General features: G+C 51.9%; 8 protein-coding genes across 8 annotated transcripts; 5 read left to right on the plus strand and 3 right to left on the minus strand.

The window, feature by feature from the left end:
- Positions 1-204: 204 nt before the first annotated feature.
- PSV08DRAFT_369529 (uncharacterized protein) lies at positions 205-1,836 on the plus strand (the record flags this gene model as incomplete). Its single annotated transcript, XM_066093161.1, has 3 exons — positions 205-427; positions 474-1,181; positions 1,235-1,836. 3 exons carry the CDS (start codon positions 205-207, stop codon positions 1,834-1,836), a joined length of 1,533 nt encoding a protein of 510 aa, XP_065949400.1.
- A 280-nt stretch (positions 1,837-2,116) lies between these two features.
- Positions 2,117-4,258, minus strand: PSV08DRAFT_32989 (permease for cytosine/purines, uracil, thiamine, allantoin-domain-containing protein). Its single transcript, XM_014219134.2, has 2 exons — positions 2,518-4,258; positions 2,117-2,466 (listed from the first exon to the last, which is right to left on the minus strand). The coding sequence occupies exons 1-2, from the start codon at positions 3,982-3,984 to the stop codon at positions 2,383-2,385; spliced, it is 1,551 nt and encodes a 516-aa protein (XP_014074609.1). The 5' UTR covers positions 3,985-4,258; the 3' UTR covers positions 2,117-2,382.
- A 710-nt stretch (positions 4,259-4,968) lies between these two features.
- On the plus strand, positions 4,969-6,489 carry PSV08DRAFT_175163 (uncharacterized protein; the record flags this gene model as incomplete). The annotated part of the gene is made up of 7 exons (XM_066091869.1): positions 4,969-5,079; positions 5,123-5,170; positions 5,241-5,702; positions 5,765-5,843; positions 5,902-6,135; positions 6,160-6,285; positions 6,329-6,489. 7 exons carry the CDS (start codon positions 4,969-4,971, stop codon positions 6,487-6,489), a joined length of 1,221 nt encoding a protein of 406 aa, XP_065949401.1.
- A 509-nt stretch (positions 6,490-6,998) lies between these two features.
- Positions 6,999-8,213, plus strand: PSV08DRAFT_198431 (peptidase C14, caspase domain-containing protein). The gene is made up of 2 exons (XM_014219132.1): positions 6,999-7,939; positions 7,986-8,213. The coding sequence occupies exons 1-2, from the start codon at positions 7,088-7,090 to the stop codon at positions 8,091-8,093; spliced, it is 960 nt and encodes a 319-aa protein (XP_014074607.1). The 5' UTR covers positions 6,999-7,087; the 3' UTR covers positions 8,094-8,213.
- A 769-nt stretch (positions 8,214-8,982) lies between these two features.
- PSV08DRAFT_360494 (uncharacterized protein) lies at positions 8,983-11,360 on the minus strand (the record flags this gene model as incomplete). The annotated part of the gene is made up of 2 exons (XM_014219130.1): positions 8,983-11,117; positions 11,169-11,360. 2 exons carry the CDS (start codon positions 11,358-11,360, stop codon positions 9,372-9,374), a joined length of 1,938 nt encoding a protein of 645 aa, XP_014074605.1. The 3' UTR covers positions 8,983-9,371.
- A 323-nt stretch (positions 11,361-11,683) lies between these two features.
- On the plus strand, positions 11,684-13,166 carry PSV08DRAFT_280825 (JAB1/Mov34/MPN/PAD-1 ubiquitin protease-domain-containing protein). The gene is made up of 3 exons (XM_014219129.2): positions 11,684-12,136; positions 12,212-12,747; positions 12,800-13,166. Exons 1-3 carry the CDS (start codon positions 11,820-11,822, stop codon positions 12,952-12,954), a joined length of 1,008 nt encoding a protein of 335 aa, XP_014074604.2. The 5' UTR covers positions 11,684-11,819; the 3' UTR covers positions 12,955-13,166.
- Positions 13,167-14,419: 1,253 nt separating this feature from the next.
- Positions 14,420-17,472, minus strand: PSV08DRAFT_219176 (uncharacterized protein; the record flags this gene model as incomplete). Its single annotated transcript, XM_014219128.1, has 3 exons — positions 14,420-15,749; positions 15,808-16,937; positions 17,044-17,472. The coding sequence occupies 3 exons, from the start codon at positions 17,470-17,472 to the stop codon at positions 14,420-14,422; spliced, it is 2,889 nt and encodes a 962-aa protein (XP_014074603.1).
- Positions 17,473-18,311: 839 nt separating this feature from the next.
- Positions 18,312-22,721, plus strand: PSV08DRAFT_360497 (uncharacterized protein; the record flags this gene model as incomplete). The annotated part of the gene is made up of 2 exons (XM_014219127.1): positions 18,312-18,484; positions 18,914-22,721. The coding sequence occupies 2 exons, from the start codon at positions 18,312-18,314 to the stop codon at positions 22,719-22,721; spliced, it is 3,981 nt and encodes a 1,326-aa protein (XP_014074602.1).
- Between the last annotated feature and the right edge of the window lie 1,415 nt (positions 22,722-24,136).

Consider the following 24,136-nt stretch of genomic DNA (forward strand, 5'->3'; position numbering starts at 1 on the left):
TAGTTGGTTAGTGAAACACTTGCACGCCGCTCCTTCCTCGACGTTTGCAGGACTGCCTTGGCGAAGCGGTGACTGCGTCCTCTCTCACTCACTTCGTTCCTCACTTCCCCTCTCCACCCGAGAACAAAAAGGCCCCCAAAAGACTGGGTTTATTCCTCTAACCTACCTATCGTCTTCTCTTTGAAGGCTACCGGTACCATCACCATGGACGAAGACAACAGCGGCCTTCAAAATGATATCGACGTCTCTACCGCCTCCTTGAATAACTTTGATTGCTCCTTAAACATGCCCCCGCCTACCAAAAAACATATCAAAAACATGCATCACGATAGCTTCTTCGACCTTGCACGTTTGATGAAAGAGAAGAAGCCGTATACTACCACTCCAAATCTGACTCCACGCCTAACGCCCCCTGCAGGGCCAAACAGTATTTACAACCATACAACTGTAGAATCACAAGCTAAATGACATAGGCTCACATTATACAGATAGTGCTCTTGGTGCAGATCGCGCCTTTTCCCGCTCGACGAAGCCCTTCACTACGCCCGAGACTGTCGCTGAATTTCTTGGGAAGCAAGAGCTTGCTTCCTCAGCCAGTTGTTCGAAAGATGCTGTCACAAGTTACCTATTTGAAAAGGTTGCGCAGCCTCAAAACCCAGTGGATGGCAAGATTGGTCACAGCCGTGGAGATGAGAGTGTATGTTCGCACGAGGTGCAGTCAGCCACATCTTCGAGCCTTGACATAGTGTGTCTCTCAGACCTTGAGCCGCTTTCACGTGTGGTACCAGTTGAGTTACCAACCTTTACCGAATCTCTTCAAACGTCTCGACTAGCACCCCAGACCAAGACTGGTTACATGACACAATTGACGAAGCCAGTATGGCATCCTATAGGAGATGAGTTTGATGACGTAAAGGAACACATACTAACAATTCCCGAACGCCATATTCTAGCTCTCAAGCAAAGTGACGAAGAAATCCGAAGCACAAAGGGCGATGATGAGTCGCAGTTGTGCAAGCTCAAGTACCGAAATGAAGTTAACAAAGACCAAAAAGCATCGATGTGCCGACTCTTGGCCCAGAAGGAGTCTCAGATCAAGACTCAGCAGCTGGAATTTGATGGCCTAAGTCGAAGAACGACAGAATTAGAGGCTAAACTCAAGGGCTTGGGAAAAGCGGCTGGTAAAACCGGAAAGCCTCATAGATTCTACTTTCATCAAACTGACAGCTGGTAGGGGAGTGCGATTTCCTGCGCAGCACTGTCGCGAAACTAGCTCGCGAACGAGATGAAGCCTTGCAAGCCTCTACTAGTACTGCGCAAGATTATGAAACCCGCATCCAAAAGCTCACCGAAACTCTTGCGAAGTGCAGGGAAACCAACATCGAGCTACGTGGAAAGCTTGTGGAAGAAAGCTTCAACAAGACTAAACTGGAAGATGACAATGAAGATCTTAAAGCCAAACTTCGCGAGAAGACTAGCCTCTGTGACCGCCAACGCAACCAGCTGAAGACTGCTGAACGTGAACTTGGGATCTCTGAAGAGCGTCTCAACAATACAAAGAATGGTCAGTTGTTGCAGGGCGCTGCGCATCTCGTCAAGCCAAACATGCATGCCGAGCTGCCCAAGACTGTGATTGCATGCTTCGAGTGCTATGCCAACAACCTGGAGTGCGACAGTGAGGCGAGATGCCGCAGCTGTACCGAACGCGATGTGTCGTGTGGACGTTGGAGGTGCTCAATGAAGCATAAGCTGGGCGATTGTCCCCTTACACCATGCAAACTCTCGCACGACTCACAGGGCTGGCTTATTCTCCCAAAAAAGAGGCCTCAGTGGTGAGGAATGTGCCGTGATTGGAGGTGGTACTGCGTGAGTGGAAAAGGAACAATTCGGGTAGCTGCTTTTGAAGGGGCTTCGGATAGGTCTTCATAGCGGAGTCACGGGAACATGATAGATGCATGGTATTTATTAAGCAGGCTACTATACACGCGCAAGCGTATGATGGAGTAGCTTTTGCAAATCTTTCCATGAGCTTGTGAATACCGATATATGCAACAAGAGAATCACAACTCCTTGTCTTAGAGCCTTTGGTATGTAAATCCAAGCATTTGTTTTTCTAGTTCCTTTCTTGCAAGGTTTCTGATTACTGTTATTAATGTGTTCTTTATCTGCTAATAATGGCACTCAAGAATATGATCTGAGAGAGGGAGGCATGACAAGAAATGAATTCCACTTTGAAACACAAGCATATGCTCTACTTGAAAGCTGTTTCGCAATCTGTTGAGGAATCGTGTGTGGTAAAGCTGGCAGGTATTCGATGGGCCACTATAATCTGTTCTTCGCGTCTGAGGAATGGCTTTGGTAGCTTTTGGATCATGTAGCTGATCATCTGCCGAATCGCTTAAGCTCCCACATCCTGAGCGGCGGATACACGACCGAAGCCCATGCGAAACCGACAAAGTTACCCATCTAGAAGGTGTTAGTATGAGTTACCAAAGCTTGCACATGCAATTCACATACGTCAGCGCCGTGAGTTCCAACTTGTTTGGCGATAGGCCCAATGTACCAGACTTGTGCCATGCACATGATGGCGCCAATCCAACCGATGACAAAGGCAGCCAATGCTGCGATGCCCAGTGGTAGCTTCTTCTTCTGGTTCCATACTTCCCAGTTGAAGCCTGTCTTGCGGCGGAAGATCAAATGCTCTTCTAGGATAATGGCAATCCAGATAGACACCCAATAGCCCATGAGGGCTAGGAAATTGGTAAAGATTTCCGCAAGGTGCGCACGCCCTGCCAGGGCGCAGACTGTGAAGATGATGACGCCGACGGTATTCCAGATCACTCTTGGTATGGCAGCGGCATAACGACCGAGGATCTGTGCATCAATTCCAGAAGAGTATGTTGGTACAATCAGGTTGGCGACAAGTCCCAAAGCGACAATGACGCCACAAACAGAGCCAAATGCACCGAGAGGCTTGTATCCCTCCACAATAAGCGCACCTTGCGATACGCCGTACGCTGCTTCCCAGTCTGCATTGTTCGACATGCCGGATGCCAGCCCAATACCAAGGACGAAAGCGAATGTGAAACTACACATTAGGCCAATCAGGGTCATGCCGAAGATGCTTAGAGACGATGCATGTTCAGGATAGTAGACGAAGTAGTCGGCTGCACCACCACCGTACGTGATCGCTGCTGCAAGCGTAAGGCCAAAAAAGCTGATGCGATTCCCGATGATGGTATTTGGATTTTCGTCGCCATAAGATTTGGAAGATATGTCAAATCGCGGGCCTGCGACGCCCGCCAATATGCAGAGTACTACGAGCTGCGGCAGCCATGCCCAACGTTCGTAATAGTGAAATATCTGGTATCCGAATGTGGTAATTGCCCAAGCAATGACGGCCACGATAATGATGCCAACCACGACAGACATGGAATTTGTAGAGACAGCAGAGAGGATTTGGCCTGCTACTACACAGTCGATCATGCCATATCCGAGTAGTACGATGATATTGAGTAACACAATGATCTTGGATGGCCACCAACCCGTAATGTACCGCGAGAAGATCATGGTGCGATTACCGCTCTTCGGACCAAATGTGGCGACATAGGCGACTACGAGGCAACCAACCAGTGCACCGAAGACGCTCAGTAAACAGGCGTCTGTAAAGCCGAGGGCGAAAACGGCAGGGCCAAGCATGCCCAGTGTGATGTTGTTCGCTGCCAAGTTGACACTAAACCACATGATTGCGACCTGCGAATACCCCAAAAGGCGCAAATCATGACGTTCGTGGGGCTCGACGCGCTGAATGCCGCGGGCCTCGAGGTTGTATGCTACAAGCTGGCTCTCGAATGTCTTCCAAGTCTTTTGCCATTTTGCATAGCGCACATCATCCTGGCGCTCGATATCGTGAGTCAATGGTGAACTACTTGCGCCCGGCGCATCTGACGTTTTCTCATCGTGCGGCTTCGCGATAGAGTCCATGGCACCGACCTAGAGCCATTAGCAGCAGCCCCCAATTTGTGAAGGGAGCAAAGCATGAGTCCTTTCGCAGGTTTTAACCTGATCAAGTTCAGACCGTATATCTCAGATCGCTGCCATCCACAAAGGAAATGGATGGCGAGCGAACACCGGTCTCATGCATTGTGTTACCTGAGGTTACCTTGATCGGGCGACAATCTGCTACTTGGCTGCATCATGGCTGCAATGCCGTACTTTGTTTTGAATGTGGAGTTTGCAATGAAGTATGGAGAGATAAATTGGGAGAGAGGTGCAGGAGGCATTGATTCAGAAAAGAACAATCACGTGTGGGGGGTGATTACTTATCAGGAAGCCCCGCCTGCGGGCATCGTGCCGTCTGGAAATCCCTGCACACCCCACGCAACCCAGCTGTAACTCTTGTACTGCGACGTGATAGTGACCCGCAGTTGTTGTCATTGAATTTCATATCGTAAGCATGGCTTCTAATGTTGTAGAGATGGGCTGGACGCTAGAAGAGGTGTGTTCAAGTCAAGCTTCGAAAACATGAGCTTGTCAACCGTTGGTGCGTTCAAGTCAGCCTTTGTAGTTTGACATCGACCGCACCAGGCTAGACATGACATGATGGTTATCAACACCACTGTGCGCGTTCAACAAGCCTGTGGGACTCTATACCACCTACTATTTCAAGGCTAGTCCATGTCACACAGATGTTCTCACTCGACTTTTGCAGATCTTCTAAGACCGGGACAAAGGTAACCCCACAACAAGGCAGCATCCACTTTCTTCGTATCCGATTGGAATATCCAATGTTGAGTCCAGTCACGTAGCTTCGTAGGATTATTTCGTAGAGACTTAACCAGTTGTCGACTGCCGTGCCAATGAGTACCCATCATGGTTTTCCGGGCGGTAATTTAAGTATCTAGCAAGGCGTCCTGGCCGTGTTACCTTTTTGCAATTAACCAAGCTATCCTTCACGTCTCAGGCATCATGGTGTGGATGAAGAGCTTTCTATTAACCATCGGGCTGATGCCAGCTCTGACCTGCGCTGCGCCGACAATTCACAGGCGCAACTCCAACAACACATGCAGAAAAACCAAAGTAGCAATCATTTGTATTGAGTAACTCTACTACAAAGATTCAGCGACTGATATTATCCAGAGGAGGCGGTGTTGCCGGCATAACAGCAGCTGTGAGTATGACTTGTTGAAAACGGTCTCTATCCGACTCAAACTTGGCTCATCATGCTGAGTTCTCCTCAGCAAGCACTGTTCAACCAATCTGTCTCCGACTTTCTCATCCTCGAGTACCAGGATCGTATTAGAGGTCGCATGCTAAACACAGGGTTTGACTCAGATTCCAACGGCGACCCATATACAGTCGAACTAGGCGCAAACTGGATCTCCGGATTAGGCGAAAACACCAAAAACGGCCCAGAAAACCCAGTGTGGACTTTTTCGAAACAAGTCAACCTGACGAGTCCCAATTCTGATGCTTTTTCTATTGCAACTTACAATGAAACTGGGGCTATTGATTACACCGGAATCCTTGATGAGTTTGAAGAGACTTGGACTGGCTTTGAACAGAGGGCAGGGACGATACTTTCAGAAAATCCACAGGACAGGAGTGCCCGTGCAGGCTTTTGGCAGAGCGGATGGCGACCAAAAGGCGATCCCATGCGCAAGACAGTAGAGTACTATCTTTGGGATTGGGAGACGGCACAGGTAAGCTCTGTATATGCTCCTTAGATTTCGAAAACATACTAATTTTTGAACTTGTTGCAAAGACGCCTGAGGAATCTGGCTTCGTATACGGAATCACGGGATGGAATTTGACATACTATGGATTCTCCGAAGAGAGCAAGTGTAAGTCCTCGTTCAAATGCAGGCGGAAGATGCCTTGCTGATTTCGATGGCTTCACAGTCTGCGCTGACCCGCGCGGCTTCAGCACATGGCTCAAACACCAGGCGTCCAAATTTCTCCAACCAAGTGACCCACGTCTCCTTCTCAACACTATCGTGACAAATGTTAGCTACTCGGACACTGGTGAACACATTACAACCTCTAACGGCTCCTGCGTAGAGGCCGATTATGCCATCTCTACCATTGACAGCGTATATGTTGAAGATGGCGAGTTTCGAGTATGTGGCTCGACATGTGAGTTCTACTACTAAGATTCAGCCTTCATAGTCCCACTCAACGGTTCGTACTGCTGTTGCGTAGGTGTCGTTCAAGTCGCGGCGCAAAATGATGCATACACCATATATTTTTCCGCTTCCCCGTGGATCACGCGCACCATGGGGAGAGGTGGGAAGGGTGAAATACGCGTCATACAGTGGACCTTTTACAGTTTTTGATCTGGTTTCTGAGGGCAAATGCGAGTTGATGACTGTTTTCACAGCACCTTGTGTTTTGGTATCTTTGGATGCGATTTTGACTTCTTGGAGGAAGAGGATGGATGGCCAGTGGTGGCAGTGCAGGAAGGCTCGCAAGGAAGTGAGATATACTTGATATTTGCTTTCCTCCTTATTGCTGTCTTTTTTTGCCTTGAAGAATGACGTAATTGATGGTTGGAGAAAGGGTGAAATTCCGTTGATGTTCCAAGAGAAGATGTGCAGGGCATTTGCTTCCAGTGGTGGGAGAATTGTAGAAATGATGAATGATGTTGCCCCCCTGGGAACTTTTCGCCGCTGTAGTTGACTTGGGAATACCAGTATTCTTGTGCCGCTTGGCGGGCGGAGGGCTCATGGCTCGATTCATGAATATCCCATGTCGATATATCGAAGTTTGCAGCTGCCTTGGGGCATCTGAGATAGTATGTGACGTCATATACCATCGAATATATCAGATGTGGTGGTACTGGCTGATATATGCTGCAAGACATGTGCTAGTGACGGTCGATCGCGCGTGCACGTGGCCGGGACGGGACGCGTCAATCAACATGCTTCACATGTATTGATTGGGCAGGGATCGGCCACATCATTCATCGACCCCTCTCAACCGCTTAACACTCCAACTTCAACGCCACCCCTCCGCCACTATTGTAGTATAAACCCTAGTCCCCGATTCCTCAGCCACACTCATATCTCACATTTCAAACTCGTCAAAAATGGCCTACCAACGCAAGAAGAGCCTGCTCATCGGTATTAACTATGTCGGCAGTAGCCACGAACTACGCGGCTGCCAAGCCGATGTAGACAACATGGCTGAGTTCCTTTACTACCGTGGCTACAACAACTCTCCAAAGGACCGCGTTATTTTGACCGACCGCCCTGAAGTCCCACCCGACTCTCCCTATTACCCCACCGGCCATAATATTCTTGCGGCAATGGACTGGCTCGTCTCGGAACCTGGATGCACTCTCTTCCTTCACTACTCGGGTCACGGCGGCCAAGTTGCGGATACGGACGGAAACAGGACGACGGGTCTGGATGCATCCCTTGTTCCCGTCGACTTTGAGCAGAGAGGTCAGATTTCGAGTACGATTCTGCACCAGCATCTTGTCACCCGTATGGCACGTGATTGTACACTCTTCGTAATAATGGACTGCTGCCACTCTGGAAGTGCGCTAGAACTCCCCTATGTTTACCGCTCCGACAGTGATGGCCAGATTAGTCTGATGGACAATCTGAAAACTGGTTTACATCTTGCAGAAGAAGCCCGCGATATCATCTCAGGTGGCTTTACGTTCGACAAGGTCGGCGAGGCGCAACATCTTCTTGCTGGAGCCAGCAGCTTTTTCAAGGGTCTTAGACACATGGGCGAGGAGCAAGGGGAAGGGCTTGAGGACGGAGAATTTGCTCGCCAATACGGCAACGAACGAAAAATGGTCACCATGTTCTCTGGCTGCAAAGATGAGCAGACAAGTGCTGATGCGCATATTCAAGGCCGTGCAACCGGAGCCATGACTTGGGCGTTTCTAGAGATGATGAAGAGTACGGAACGCCCGAGCTATGCTGAGGTACGTTTTCCGTGTTACAATGTTGTGCTTTGCTGACTGACTATAGACCCTCAAATTCATAAGAAGGCTGCTGGATCAAAGCCACTATACCCAGATTCCCCAGCTGAGCTGTGGGCTGGATATTGATCTGGACGAGATGGCACTGGTGCTATAACCTTGATGAGTTATGCAAAAAAAAAGTGGCCAGTACCCACCAAACACAATCTGCTGATACATTGCCACAACTTGACATTAGAAATAGAACTAGCGATGACCTAGCAACATACTGCATTTTGATATTCTTTGTGTGCGCCCATGTTATATTGATACCGACAAAACTGCGCTTTGTTCCAGGCAATGGGAACACTTGTTAAGCACTATGGCAAACTTGATCCAAAGTTTTTGGAGACAAGCAAATAACAGTATGAAGACCAACTACTATATTACAATCTGGCATGTATTCTTCGGATATTTTCATAACTATCAAACGCAATCCAACCCAATACTATGTAAAATCCTCCCACAACCACAAACGGAAATGGCAGACGGCCCCATAATCACCCTGTACACATGCATCCTCCCCCAAATCGACCTGATCCTCGCTCCATATGGTACCAGCGAACAGACCGTGAACAAGATATCAGGTCTGTACCCATTTTAATCCCCATTTCCTAATCCCAGTACTATATATACTAACGGTTGCCCTTCTCAAGACAATCTCGCCTTTCTTGCGCGTTATTACCTAAACTCACTTGATGTCAACTCCCGCCAAGTCAGCGTCCCTATCATCAAACCTGCCATGCAAAGTCACTCTGGCAGAACCAAATGGGTCTATAAGATCTCTCTCATGATGCAAAATGGGCTGACCAGTTGTGTGTCTGGAACGCCTGCAGAACCATGTGAGCATGTGCTTATTCAGATGGCCAGCCCGGTTGGGGATTGGCGGCGTTTGATCAACAACTTTGCATCTGCGGCGGAACGAGTGGTCAGAGGGATACAAGAGGGAGAAAAGGAGTTTGTGGATGCGTGTGGAGAAAAGCAGAAGGAAGAGGGATGTCAAAATCATAGTGGCACAGACCCAGTGTAGTATATTCAAAGGTGGGGCGAGGGTTCCTGAGCCCACTGGCAGTACGCATTCTACAAAACAAATCCTCCAAGACATATGGCATAAAATTAGAATAAGGATTGATTCTCTGTAATGAGATGCGCAGCCAGAAAAACAGCCAGTCATTCATATATACATACTTAGATCAGAGGTATGAGTAAGAAAAAGGACGAAACAGACATACAAAAGGTATCCCCAATATCCAATGAAAATCCATACACACCAAGAACACCTATCTCGCTGCCTTTCCAATGCCACCAAGGAAAAGGACCGCAACCAGAAATAAACGCCTCTCGAATGCAACTATTCACCACCCGTCATGCGTTGGAGGCGTCCTCTCAAAGACGTCTAGTCCTTGGCGACCTCTGCCCTGACCTCACCCTTGACGTTTTCAGTGTCGCGTTCTGCTTCACCCTCCTCTTTTGCTGCGGCAGTCTCCTCCTTATCGTCGGTTTCTGCCATTTCCACGTCAGCGACTGGGGCTGATGTGGGTGCCATTGTAGCAGGCACAGCAGTGGGTGGTGATTCAGGTGGGGTTACAACGCCTGCAGGAGATGGTTCCCGCTCAGGTGCAGCAGCAGGAGCGGCAGTATCGGTGGTCTCAGTAGCGGCCGGAGGAGCAGTGGCGGGGGCGATTTCAGGGGCAGTCTCGGGGGCGGCCTCGGGAACAGCTTCAGGGGCAGCTTCAGGGACGGGTGCGTCCATGTCGACATCACCATCTTTGTCAACCTCCTGCTCAGCAGCAGCAGCAGCAGCAGGCGTCTGTGTACGTGATTTTGCGCCTGCAGAGGCTTGTCGAGTCGAAACAGCGCTTCCACCATTGATGTCTTCCATGAGATCCAGGGCGTCAGCTGGGGCTGCATTAGGGTTGGGGAAGTCTGTAATATTTCGTCTCTTCTTGACGCCAGGCTGAGCGCGCACTCCAAGGCTGTTCTTGTAATCCTCATCATCACTTGCATCGTAAAGTTCACCGTCATGCTCGATCTGCTTATCACGCTGGCGCTGTGTCATGCGCACATCCCGGTTTTCGTCCGCATCTATATCGTCTTCTTCGTCTTCAGCATCGGAGTCCATCGCGCGACCTAGAGCCGTAGGTACATCTGGGATCGTTGTGAAAGCCTCAACCGATGGTCGTCCCGTTCTGCGAATGTTCTCAATGACAGCTGATTTGATCTTGTGCAGATAGTCATGAGAGTTGGCGTTTTCCATGTTTGATGGCCGTACATCCAGTTCGTAGTCGGGCGCAAAGTACTCGTAGTAGTCGTTGAAAGGTAGCTGTTTGGACATTTTCTGCGAAACAAGCTCTCCAGTCTCGTATGCCCAGGTTCGCGCGACATTCCTCATGGTATAACCGCCACCTCCTAGGACGATGACAGGTACACCAAAGCTCTTGACGTACCTGACACAGTTGGCGTGTCCGTCCATGCTCAAATTGAAGCAACCGAGCCTGTCTCCAGAAAGACTGTCACCACCGCATTGTAAAACGATGGCTTCAGGTCCATAATAAGTCATTACTGCCTCGATGACAGGCTCAAAGATATTCCTGTATGTCTCGTCTGTGATACCGTCTCGAAGGGGGAAGTTGACGGAGTAATTCTTGCCACTACCAACACCAATGTCGCGAAGTTCGCCAGTACCAGGGAAATACTCTCCGTATTTGTGGAACGAAACGGTCATAACACGGTCAGTAGTGTAAAAAGCCTCTTCAACACCGTCTCCGTGGTGGACGTCGATGTCGATGTAGAGAACACGCTGCTTATACCTGAGCAACTCGATGATTCCGAGGACAATGTCATTGACATAGCAGAATCCACTGGCCTCGCTCTTTTTCGCGTGATGCAGACCACCGGCCCAGTTTACAGCGACGTCGCATTTCCCTCGGTTCAGGCGAGCGGCGCCCTCCATGGTACCGCCAGCGCTGATACCGCAAAATTCGAAAAGGCCATCAAACACAGGGCAATCGTCTCCCACGTTGTATTTACTTTGCTCGCGGGTGAATTGCTCCATGTTGTCTGGCGTGACCTTGTGTAGGAATTCGATGTACTCGTCCGTGTGGAACTGTGTCATCTCGTATTTGGAGGCGGGTTTTGCGCGCTAGATCTTATTAGAGATTATCTTGAAGAATAAAACTTAGGGTCCACCTACGTAGATCTCCATCTTTGTGTATAGGCCGTAATTCATGATGAGACTATGCGCCATTCGTATACGATGCGGCTTCATGGGATGCCCCGCAACATAGGCGTAGTTACCGACATCGGAATCGTAAAAGTATGCGACCTTCTTTGGCTGCGATGCAGTGCCGTTATTAATGTGGACAGCGCCAGTTGGGCCTGCCATGTCGTTTCCGTCCACCATGTCTGTGGTGGCTGCGCGCAGCTACGTGACTATCTTGTGGTGATTGAGAAACTCTCAAAGGTTTAGGGAGAAAACCAAGCGGTTCTTGGTATGCGCGAAGGGGTTGAGAGTTTATGGAGTCCTGGAGACTGAAGGGTCAGGAAAAAGTGGAGGGGCCTGGACGGAGAGATGGGGAAGCTTTGAACAAAGACGCGGGCATGGAGCATTCGAGCTGCGCCGGGGTACCCCTGCTTAGTGCCGGTACCGGAACAACATCATCGCCGGATATGGCAGTCGCGCAGTTACGTGAAGCTCCGAGCATCGATAGCTCGAAGCCATCATCGCCCTCGCCGCCGCCTTACCCAAACGACCACTTCACTTACTCGTAGCGGACAACCCCGTCTTTGTCTCAAGCCTTTTGAATACGCCTCATCGAGAAGATCTTTCTCCAACACCCCCACTATGGACCGGTTAAGCAGAATGCTCGCCGCCGCTCAAGGCATGGGTGGCATGGGAGGCCCGCAGGCGGACACCAACCTCATCGACAACTCGGAAACTGTTTACATCTCTTCGCTCGCACTACTCAAGATGTTGCGACACGGCCGGGCCGGTGTGCCTATGGAAGTCATGGGACTGATGTTGGGAGAGTTCGTCGACGACTACACAGTACGGGTGGTGGACGTCTTTGCCATGCCGCAGTCCGGAACTGGTGTCTCCGTCGAGGCTGTAGATCCCGTCTTCCAGACTAAGATGATGGACATGCTTCGTCAAACAGGAAGGTATGTAGTCAAGCATTGGGCTCTCGGGGTCGCCACAGGCTCTCACATGGTTGATTGAGTCGCTGACAAACACAGGCAAGAAACCGTTGTCGGCTGGTACCACTCACATCCCGGTTTTGGCTGCTGGTTATCGTCAGTCGACATCAACACACAGCAATCGTTCGAGCAGCTCACACCCCGTGCCGTTGCCGTCGTAGTCGACCCCATCCAGTCGGTCAAGGGCAAAGTCGTGATTGATGCCTTTCGCTTAATCAACCCGCAAACGCTCATGATGGGCCACGAGCCCCGCCAAACCACATCCAATGTTGGCCACCTCAACAAGCCCTCGATCCAAGCCCTCATCCACGGCCTGAACCGCCACTACTATTCGATTGGCATCAACTACCGAAAGACGGCATTGGAGGAGAACATGTTAATGAACCTGCACAAGCACGTGTGGACAGAGGCATTGCTCATGGATGATTTTAAGAGCGAGGGTGAGCGGAATGTGGATAGGCTGCAGAAACTGGTCACACTGGCGGACGGTTACGAGAAGCGAGTCAAGGAAGAGACGGAGTTGACAAAGGAGCAACTGAAGACACGATATGTCGGAAAGGTGGATCCAAAGAAGCGTATGTTTATGTGTGCATGGTATCTTGGGATTCTACTGACAAACGATTCCAGACATCTCGGACGTTGGCCAGCAACTGATCGAAGACAACATTGTGTCTGTCTCACGGCAAATGATTGACAAGGAAGCCTCAGTACCCAAGCCAAATGCACGACAAAGCGGTCATGCCAGTGGTGGTGGTGGTGATGATGTGGAGATGGAGGAATAAATATGGGGTAGCTCGTGCCGAGTGTGAAGCACGTCTGGCAGTGAACAAGATGCTGTGTCATTTGTCAGTCCCCGTATATCCTGGCTTGGGACTGGTGGGGTCGTGTACCCTAACAGGCAACGCGAGTCAGACTATACGTAATCACATAGTTGAGAGACGCATACGAACGTCGTAATGCATCGAGTACGAGACAATGATACTACTACACACGTGTCTTTTATCGCCACCTGCTGGAATATTGATGACCCAGCCACACAGGGAAGTTCCCTGTAAATATACGTCCACATGTACATTCACGACTGGGACAAATAATCACAAGGACATGGATTCGAAGCTATTTCTGTGTAAAAAAAAAATTGGTATTGACTTTTCCATTTGCGGTGTATGGAATATTAAAAGAAAAGGTAAACCCCAAAATAGATGATCCTTTTAACAAAGATTAAACCCACATGACTTCTATCCAAAGGCCCCCCGTGATTGACGCCCATTACGAAGAAAGCTAAAAGCAGTAAACGAGGGAAGGCAGCGGGAACAATAAGCAACAAAGACAGAACAGAACAAAGAACATCAACAAAAACTCGTACCGCCATGATTTTTATCCACATCAAATCATTTCTTCATTTTTGTGTGCGCCACACGACATGACAAGAAGCCCTTGTCGCTTCGTCTCCCACTATCGCCCATACAGAGAGAGAGAGAGAAAAAAAGGGCGAAAGAGAGGAGAAAGCAAAAGAGGAAGGATCAAACAAGGATAAAAAAAGACGCATAACCCCCTTCCTTCCCCAGCCACCCGATGCGCGTGTGCGTATTCGTCTTTGGTATATAAAAAACAACAGCGAATTTGCCTCCATTTCCAACATACACAACTTTGTTTTTCTTTTTCTTCGTCTTCTTTCTTTCTTGTTCCCATTCGTTAAGATGGAAGAGGGGGGAAATGAAGGAGAAGAGGGTGTAAAAAAACAGGGGGAGAGGGGGGGGGGGGGGGGGGGGGGGGAAGGTTGACAGACCCCCAAACAACATAAACAAACAAGAAGCAATCCAATCCAATTTCCTCCACAGGTATATATGTCCAATTCCGCATAACTGACTTGATTCGAAAAAAAGCGGTTTTCGTTTTCTTTTATTCCCTGGCGTAAAAGTATATAGCAGACATCCGACGGGCATCTTGGGAAACTCCAGTTGGAAAATAAAATGAAAGGCGTCTATTTGGTGGGTGACATGGCGAGATGGAGAGTGAGAGAGACACATGGGACGTGACTGATGAAAAAATTCGGACCTCGTTTTCAAAAACAGGACGAAGTCGTTTCCAGAGAGATGAAATGAACATGGTGATTGTTGAAGACCAGCATTCTTGATTGGTCAGATCCTTGACAACGGTGTGTCGATTGGCAAATGTTTGATGATGCAACAGCAAATGGTTACACGGTACGTGGCTTGCTTCTCAGCGAGCCAAAGACGTACCAGACTAAGGATGCCCATGCGGTTTGCTTGAGCTTCCATCTTGGTGGGATCCATTCTGCGCTGTCGAGCGTCTTCTTCTCGCATTCTCGTCATCGGAACTGGAATGGCTACTGCTTCCATCCTCGAGACCAATGCTTCCATCCTTGGATTCCCGACGGAGCCTATCGGCCTTGTCTTTGAGGTATTGAGCCTGCTCGGCTGCTCGCTGTGCACGAATCTGCTTCTTCCACATGGCAGCGTAATGACCATTTCGGTCAAGGAGTTCCTCATGCGTTCCACGTTCTTGGACCTTGCCCTTGTGGAGAACAAGAATCTGGTCAGCGTGGGTAATGGTACTGAGACGATGAGCAATGATGAGCATTGTTCGGCCCTTTGCCAAGGTCGTAAAGGCTTCTTGGATGTGCTGCTCCGTTTCGGTGTCAAGAGCGGCCGTTGCTTCGTCAAGCATGATGATTCGCGGGTTCTTCAAGATGGTGCGTGCAATGGCAACGCGTTGTTTCTCACCTCCTGACAGCCGCAGACCGCGGTCACCAACCTTGGTGTTGTACCTATCTGGGAAAGTCATGATTTTGTCGTGGATGCTTGCAGCCTTGCACGCCTCGTACACATCCTCGTCTGTTGCCTCTGGATTGGCATACTTGAGGTTATACATGAGCGTCTCGTTGAAAAGAACAGTATCTTGAGGCACGACACCGATATGGCTACGGACCGAATCGATGGTCAAATCTTCTACGTCATGTCCATCGACTTGGATGCTGCCAGACATGGTGTTGTAGAAACGATATAGCAGACGGAACACGGTCGATTTACCACCGCCAGACTCACCGACAAACGCAGTCGTCGTACCGGGTTTGCAGTGGAAATCGAGACCGGTCAGTGCGGGTTTACGCTGATCGTAGGCAAAGTGTACATCCTGAAAGCGGAGATTACCTTCGCAAGACACCAAGGGTTGCGCGTTCTCCTTGTCGACTACAGTGGGTTGCTCCTTGAAGAGCTCAAGCATTCGCTCCGAATTGATCATAGCAGACTGGATCATCCTGTAGAAAGTGCCGAAGAAGTTGAGGGGACTCTGCAGCTGGCCCATGTATGTGATGAGCGTGACAAACTTGCCGACCTCTAGATCGCCAATGGCAACTTGATATGCTGCGATGAAGCAAGTTACGAGAAGTCCGACCATGAAGACCATGTTTTGGGTAATGTTCATAATGTTCAGCGAGAGCATGACCTTGTACTCGGCATTTTGGTACTTCCTGACCGCTTCACGGTAACGGTTGAACTCGTAAGCTTCGGCGTTGAAGTATTTGACCGTCTCATAGGATACCATTGAGTCATTCCTGTGGGGCCGTCAGCTGGAGGGAGGGGGGGAGTTAGAGAAATACGAAGACTACTCACTTGACTGCATCTTCCTCTCGGTCAGCATTGACCATTTCACGGCGGATTTCAGCGCGCCATTGGGCCATGCGGATCGTCAGGTAGATGTACCAGAAGGTAACAATGGCGATGACAAGGGCATAGTAGGCATCGAATCGGACGAGGAAGTAGGCGATGGCAACGGCCAGATCGATAAGCATGGGCACTACGGAGAAGGTGACTTGTTCGAGGAAGGTGTTGATGGAGCTGCCCTTTCCTAACGCGGACAGGACCTCACCGGTCTTCTTGCCGAGGTGGAAGTCGAGACTAAGGCTGTGCACGTGCTCAAATGCCGCAACAGACAATTCACGGTATGAGTACTGCGAGACGGGAATCCACAATGCGGAGCGGGCTGCACCGAGCAGGCCATTGCTTCCTTGCAAAAAGCGAAAAGCAATGTAGACCATGATGGCAGTCCACGGATTGCCCTTGGTGGGGTCCTTGAGACGGTCGACGATTTCACCCGTCAAATCCGGGACCAGGACGTTGACGACGCGCTGAGCCAAAACAAGCATAAAACAAGCAACGACAACCAGTTGCAACTTGCCGTCCTTGGAAGGCCAGAGGTAGGGGAAAAACACGTGATAGCCCTTGATGTACTCCCACCAGCTGCGGGCAGGCGCACCCGTGGGTCGGCTCCAAGCGGGCGGTGCACCCTCGGCGTGCTGGTGTTTGCCACCGACTGGGTGGACGGTGCCGTAGGAACCATTGGTGTGACCATTTTCCGCATGACCATTCTGATCGGCGCCACCCAACAAGGACGTGCTCTCAGTCGGCGAAGCCGTATCTTGGTGCGCCTTTCGTTGGGGCATGGCGACGAACATGACGTAGAATCCGATAAGGGAAAGCAACAAGAGGATGCGCAGCAGGTCGACGGCGACCTCGCCGGCTTCCCAGTCAGTCATTCCAAAGCGCAGGCGCTTGGGGGGCGGGCCTGCAGTGGGCTCCTTGTGGGGATGCGTGTAGATGGCCAAGGAGAGAGCGACGAGGACGATTTCCAGGACGGTTGCTAGGACCCATGTTGCCAGATGGGCCTCTGTGGGCGAGGGCTTCGAGTCAACGAGCGAGATGAGGAATAGACAGTAGACGAAGAAGGAGCCCACGAGATAGATCTGGGTAGAGGTCAGGACGGGGGGACATTTATTTTTTCATGGTTATTTTTATTTTTGGGGTTCCGGTTGGGGGCATGGTGATTGGGTTTGGTGGAGTTGCACATACCACAACGGCTTTGCCAGCCCACCAGTGCTGCTGTTTCTCGACCAGGGCATGGGCGACGACGAGGACGGAATTGCCGACAAAGGTAAAAGCAGTGGCGAGCGAGAGCCATTCAAACAGTCTCTTTTGGGCGTGCGTGACATGGTCGTGCTGGGTCCTCTTGACAAAATTGCGGGTTGGGTCGGTGGCGGGCAGTGGTTTGCCTCCAGGGCCGGTTGTAGTAGGTTTGGCGATATTAGTATTAGACTTGGAGGCGGCGATGCTGCGGGTGGTGAAGGCGGCGAGGAAGACGACGAGCATAACGATGGGGTAGGCATATTGCAGAACAGCTGTGACGGCGCGGACAGGGCGTGCATAGGCCCAGCGGTCGTCGTCGAGGTCGTCAAAAGGCAACGGGTCGGCGGCGTGGAGCAGCCTCAATGGGTCGGCCATGGTGTGTGTCTCGGGCTCGGACTGGCGCGCTCCACTTGAGCATGAGACGCGGGAGCAGGTCGCAGTCGGGGAGTATGCTGGGGCCGGGGCGGGGGGAGGAGGAGGGGAGGGGAAGGAGGAGGAGGAGAGGGAGAAGAAGAGGGCAGAAGGGATTGCGTGGGAGCGATGGAGGGCGATGCTGGAGGAGAGAAACACGGTGACATTGGCGCATGCGTTGCTTTCCGTCGTGGGCGAGAGGCGTCTTGAGTGCAGGGATGGCGGGCGGCCCGTGCACGATGATCGATTTCCATCTGGACCTCGACCTGGGACGCGACAAGTCACTATGGGGCCGCCCAGCGTTTCTCTCCTGCATGCAACTGCCCGGCCCTGCCCTGTCCTGCCCAGTCCTGCCCTGCCCACCCGCCTGCAGCAGCCGCAGTAGCACCAGCACCAGCACCAGCACCAGCACCAGCACCAGCACCCGGGTGGAGACGGCCATGTCTGCAGCTATCGACCGTCCATACGTGCCATACATACAATACATACAGCAGCCCACCAGCAGCCCACCCGGCGGCCGGCCCAGGGCCCGCCAGCCACGCCATATCTCTCTCCCCACGGCGCTTTGCTGCTGGTACTGGTCCTGCTAGTACTGATTGCTATTGCGGTGCTGCCCTGCGCTGCGCTGCCTGCCCGGTGCTTCACCGTCTGTCTTTGCGCTGCCGCACCACTGCCACCACTGCCACCACTACCACCACCACCACCACCCCTCCGCTACTCCCCACCCCCCTCGCCTCGCCTCGCCTCGCCTCGCCGGCTCGCCTCCTGGCACCGGGTGCAGAAACAGACTAGCATAGTCAGCCATGTCGTCGCCCAAGATACCGCCTGCGCCGCCGCTGCCTCTGCCCAAGAGGCCGCGCTCGTACTTTGAGCGCTTCGTCGCCCAGCCGCTGACGACGGCCTACTCGTCGCGGCCGCCGAGCGTGCAGCCCGATGGCGCCCGGCTGCCGAACCCTCTGGTACCGAAAGTTCCCGGGTAAGTGCTGCAAGCGGGTGTGTGTGTATGGCTGGCTGGCTGGCTGGCTGGCTGTCTCTCCCTGCTCCCCGACTACTCTCCGTCGACACTGCATCCATACATTCTCCACCCTACCTGCCCCTCCTAGTCGCCGTGCCCGTAATCGCCTCCTGCCCGCCTCCCATTGGCCGCCCGCCCCTGCCCGCCCCTGCCCCCGTTGCGCCTTCCAGCTCTGGGCCCCTGCACATGCCAATGTCCATCTGCTCGTCCTGTATGTGTAGATGCTTGGCCGCCGCTGCCTCGTCCCCCTCCACCTGCACCCGCCGCTCGCCCTGCTCCATGTCCATGTCCATGCCCATGTCCTACCCATACATGTACACATACACATACACATACATGCACATGTCCTCACTCTCCTCTCCCCGGCCCTGCCACTGAGTGCTTCTGCAGTGTCCGCACAGGCTATTCCCAGCATGCAAGCCACAAGACGGGCCTCGACATCTCGGCCCTCGACATCAACCGCGAGCGCACCCATGCCGTCCTCGCCGGCAAGGAGCTGCTCAAGACGGTCCGCGTCCAAGACGCCCGCATCGTCGACGAGACCAATCTGCGTGCTGCCGTCCTCAACTATGCAGACTCGCACGCCCGCCAGCGCGAGGGCCTGGGCATCCACGATGTCAAGTGGTCCCACGGCCAGTTCGGCTCGCACATAGCCACGGCTGCTGCAAATGGCAAGGTCATTCTCTACGACCTCAACCGTGCCAGCGTAGAGCTTACCCGCCTGCATGAGCACACCCGTCAGGTACACAAGCTTGCATTCAACCCCCACCAGGGGCACCTGTTGCTCTCTGCAAGCCACGACTCCACCGTCCGCCTGTGGGACTTGCGCGACATGCGCAGGGACGCCACCATCTGTCCCAGCAGAGACCAGTACCATGGCATGAATGGCGGCATCCGCGATGTCCAATGGTCCCCGACCGACGCTGTAGAATTCGCCTTTGGAACAGACAACGGTACCATCCAGCGTTGGGACTTTCGCTACACCAAAGGCCCCAAGCAGAAAATCACTGCTCACGACCAACGCATCTGCACCTCCATCGACTGGCATCCAGACGGCAAGCATCTCCTCAGCGCCGGCGTCGACCGTACCGTCAAGGTCTGGGACTTCTCCATCACTGGCCGCCGCCAGAAAGCCGCCCATGTTCTGCACACGCCTTTTCCCGTCTACAAGGCGCGCTGGCGACCACCCTCATGGTCCGATGACCACGACGACAAAGGCATCTATCAGTGCACACAGGTTGCCACATCATATGATCGCGAACATGCTGCCATCCATGTCTGGGACTTTCGCCGCCCCTTCTTGCCCTTTAGGGACATCAACTGTTTCTCCACTGCCCCATCTGACATGCTTTGGCACTCGCGTGACACACTATGGACTGTTGGCAAAGAAGGCATCTTCCAGCAAAATGATGTCCACCATGCCCCCAAAACGATTGATCGTCGCAACCTGCAGGCCTTTGCCATATCCCCTACCGGCGAGATTGGCGCAGTCGCCCAGAAGAGGTCACACCCGCGCTCCGCTGCGGGTCTAGCCTACGTGGACGACGCCTACCTTGGTGAAACCCGTGATAGGCGCCATAGCTCTGGAAAGGCAAGCCTCCGCAACTCAGCAGACGACAGCCTAGATGACAGCTTTCTTGCCTCTGCCATGAAGCGTCATCATGTGCGCGCTGCCAGTAACAGGTCGACCAAGTCGTTTAGTACAACTCCACCTTCTGACGTTGGCCCCAAGGTCATGCTCTTGAGTGACTCCATGGTTATGCACAGCGAATCCCACAGGCCAAATCAGACTGCCATTCGAGGCTTCTTGCCCGGTACAACCAATACCCAGATCTTTGCCTATCTGGCTCAAAAATACAAAAACATAGCCCTGCCTGACCCTCCCGATCTCGACTCTTTTCTGCGAGTGGAAAGAGTCTTTGAGCAAAATGCCGAATATGCACAGCGCGCAGCAATGTACCGGCTCGCTCAGTCGTGGAGGATCATGGGAGCATCCATTGCCGTAGCGACGCGGCGCCGAGCAGAGTTACACAAACAGCAAAGAAGGTTGCATCCGCATGTCCCCGCGCTGCGGCTATCCAACAAAATGCTTGAGCCGTCGTCTGCGCCCATGGAAGCCCATGACAAGCGACTGGCAGCGGCAGCGTCTGTAAATCCTGCCGTGCGCGCTATTCTCGGCACCTTGGAGAAACCGGCACCGCCATCCAGACCACCCACCACGATAACAGAGAGCACCTCCAATATATCAACGCCTCTTGCTCGTCCAGTGAGGACAGACCCCGGTAATGACACAAAAAGGCCTGACCTTCTTGACATTGATAAAGAGGACATGGTTCAACTACCACCAGCAGTCACTGCAACGCCTGTCCAGACAAGTAGCGCACTGGGACCTGCACATAAAACGTTCAGCAGCCCCCAGTGGTACCACTCTGGCGATGGCCTTGACGAGCGTCGCGCCTTGAGTGGCAGCTACAGAGCATCGCCTCGAATTCCTCTAAGTCTGACGCCAAGCAGTGTGCAAGGCGTGAACATCAATGCACCTCGTTCAATAGAGCGGCATGACTCTGGGGAAAGTTTTACCATGTTCTCGGCCTCTTCGGATTCCCAAAAGGGAAACTCAATGCCTAGTTCCTTTGCGAGCGGTAACTCGCAATCAAATCGGGAAAGGCTATCATCAGAGGACTGGGACGCTGTTCCGGAACACTCTAGCTTTGGAAAGCCTAGAAACTCTAAAGATGAAGATCTAGGTAAAAGTGTGCCGATATCTCCAACCACGATTCCTATTGGTGGAAACGGTTCCCTGAATCGGCAGCATACTGAAGGTCCTGCAAGCAAAGGAATGGACCATGCTGATCAATCTGACAATGGAGAAACGGCCGTTCGTGACATGGAGAACCTGCGACGAAACAATCAACTGCTTCGTCAGGACAGTTCAGATTCCGAGGCACTCACCAGCATTTATTCATCCTCCCATGACTACAACATAGACATGGAGGCCAGTGGGACAATTGTGCCTGATGTGGATGATATGCGATCGCCTCATGTCCCAAAGCCGCCGCCACCGAATTTGCCACATGCATCTGGAAGTGCGCCTCCAGTCCTGGATCCAGTTACAGAGGATGGTTTGTTACTATCCGACTTCACGGCCATGCATGTCGATGCAGAAGCAGGATCGCCATATTCTGTCGTCAGCTTGCTGAATAGCGTTCTTGCATATCATACAAAAGCGTCGGATGCGCAGTTTCCGTCGATTCTGCTCCTCCTTCTCCAGCCACTCCTTCCGCAGACACAGAGCCCGACCGATGACCCGGGTACAAATGTAGGCGATGTCCTCAACGCCTTTGCAGATACCTTTGTGGCTCTTGGGCTCAGTCCAGCACAGGCAAAGGCCATTCTCTCGACACAGTTGAGTCAGCTTATAGCCACAGGGATCAATCCTTATCAAGCAGAGTCTATTCTTCATACCTACCACTCACAACTGCACTCGCTATCATTGTTCAACTCTGCAGCTACGCTACGAAGGCTAGCCTATCCCGCCTATCCCGCCGTGTACGAACAAGCGCTCAAAGAAACACAACTCGGATTGCTGTGCCTCAGCTGCAAGTCACCAATCAACAATCCCAAAGACAAGATGCGATGTGAGTCGTGTAAGCGAACACAGGCGCCATGCCCAATTTGCTGGGCCAAGTATCCCGCCTTTGAGCCGCTTACCGCAAAAAAGGCCAAGTCAAAGTTTCGTTTGAATCTGAAGGACCGAGGACACAAGCGGCAGCGGTCGTCCCTTGCTTCGGGCCAAAACCTCGGGGACGATCGTGATGCTGTCGGCCCATCACCGTCCGTCCCGACGGAGTGGTCTGCGCCTACGGCCACGTTGTGGACGTGGTGTCCGCTTTGTGGACATGGTGGACACGCGAATTGTCTTTCGACATGGTTTGCAGACCCAGTTTTATCAGAAGGTGCATGCCCAACCGAAGGTTGTCTCTGTGATTGCGTCCAGGGCACTCGGCGAGACGCAAAGATTGAAGAAATGCTGCTCAAGAAGGCAGAAAAGGACCGATCTAAACTGGTACGCAAAGGTGATGATTGGAAGGTAAAAGAGAGTAAAGCCGTCTCGGCAGTCCGGAATGCGGCTCTCGATACCATTCCAGCTCATCCTCAGCATTCCGGCTCCGGGACCACGACGCCGACGCGCAGATAGTAGAATATACCATGAATCGTCTAAATGCCGCAACCCTTGCCCGATGGCAGAAATCAGGCGGTGGTACAAAGTACACTGGCCGGCCCGTTTCTCGCTCAGGCCGGCTACCTCTACATACTACCTAGTACATGAATGCAGCGGTCGCATCGCTCCACACGAAGCGAATTTTTTTCCGCCCTATTGTTGGGGATCCTGGGAGCGGTCTGACATCATATCCCAGTTAAAAAGTGCATCATCAAGTTTTGCCATGCTGGAGTACCTTCCACGAAGCTGTCTGCAGTATGCATAATCACACCGCCTGTATGCGCGCCAAGGCATGCAGCACGCGCCCGCTTCCCCGGGTATGTGTGTATGCGTGGGTCCGCCACGTGTTTCTAGTAGCCGACCGGATGGTGCTGGGCTTTCCGCCAGCGTTCGCTGTAATGCTTGTTCGGGCTTATTCTACAGGTGATACCATTACGAAGCTAGGGAGACGGTCTCCGCGATTCATCGATTGCTCAGCTCCAGCTGCAGGACTATAACCCGCCGGTCACGCCAAAGTTTGCAAATGGGTACAAGCGACTCCCCACCTCCTGCGGCCCATTGTAGAGCCTGTTAGAAGACGTATTTTCAAGCATCTGGAAGCATGGCTGGTTGATGTCATCGGCTAATCCCAACCTGGTCACAGTAAAGGACCACAGCTATGTCTAGCGTTGCTGCAGCCCTACCGATGCTTCCTTTCATCTATTCGTCCACTGTGCAGCATCCATCAGGCCACCCGTACTTGTTGATGTAGTCGCAATTCGACATGAAGACAATGCACAATGTACTATGCAATGACTAAGGAATGACCAATTTTGCTGATTGGTGCGAGGAAAAAAATAAATGAATTCATTGTCTGTGCCCAAGAACGAGTTCGGAAAACAAAACAGGAAGTACGCGCACTGTCACGTACCGTGTTGGCGAGGCGATATCGGTCCTTGGCCCTCTATGTATCTCAACGAGGCAGTTTTTACACTTGAAGCGTGTGTGTGTAGTTGCCATGAGCAGAGTCCAAATACGGCGTCTATAGCACTTCACGGCGTCTTGGTGCTCAGGTAGTAAGCATACTTGAGAATGGACATATGTATAGTTACATGCAGTAATACGAATTCAATTCCTGCTCCTACGCCACACATGGAAAAAACAAAAACAACTGGAACAAAAGCAAAGAGATGAGCTAAGAGGAAATACTTGGCGCATATTCGTTAGGCAAACCTTACTGTAACCTCGCACACCTCCCATCACTACAACACCCAACATGCATCCAAATCAAATCATGCCATCTTTTCGATATTTCCAATTCAACATGTACATCTCCTGTCCTCGACGTCCATTTTTCGCCATCTCCATTCCACATTCTTACCCCGATACCGATATCGCGCACCATCGGCCCT

The sequence above is a fragment of the Bipolaris maydis genome (assembly GCF_028858645.1).
Source record: "Bipolaris maydis strain C4 unplaced genomic scaffold PSV08scaffold_4, whole genome shotgun sequence".
NCBI lineage: Eukaryota > Fungi > Ascomycota > Dothideomycetes > Pleosporales > Pleosporaceae > Bipolaris > Bipolaris maydis.

What these genes read in the sequence shown, in the direction of transcription:
- PSV08DRAFT_32989 (XM_014219134.2), bottom strand. Translation starts at nt 3,984, where the DNA reads ATGGACTCTATCGCGAAGCCGCACGATGAGAAAACGTCAGATGCGCCG. An exon ending in TTGGAACTCACGGCGCTGAC is followed by an intron (nt 2,467 to 2,517) that starts GTATGTGAATTG and finishes AACACCTTCTAG; the next exon opens with ATGGGTAACTTTGTCGGTTT.
- PSV08DRAFT_280825 (XM_014219129.2), top strand. Translation starts at nt 11,820, where the DNA reads ATGGACCGGTTAAGCAGAATGCTCGCCGCCGCTCAAGGCATGGGTGGC. An exon ending in ATGCTTCGTCAAACAGGAAG is followed by an intron (nt 12,137 to 12,211) that starts GTATGTAGTCAA and finishes TGACAAACACAG; the next exon opens with GCAAGAAACCGTTGTCGGCT. An exon ending in AAAGGTGGATCCAAAGAAGC is followed by an intron (nt 12,748 to 12,799) that starts GTATGTTTATGT and finishes AAACGATTCCAG; the next exon opens with ACATCTCGGACGTTGGCCAG.
- PSV08DRAFT_198431 (XM_014219132.1), top strand. Translation starts at nt 7,088, where the DNA reads ATGGCCTACCAACGCAAGAAGAGCCTGCTCATCGGTATTAACTATGTC. An exon ending in AACGCCCGAGCTATGCTGAG is followed by an intron (nt 7,940 to 7,985) that starts GTACGTTTTCCG and finishes GACTGACTATAG; the next exon opens with ACCCTCAAATTCATAAGAAG.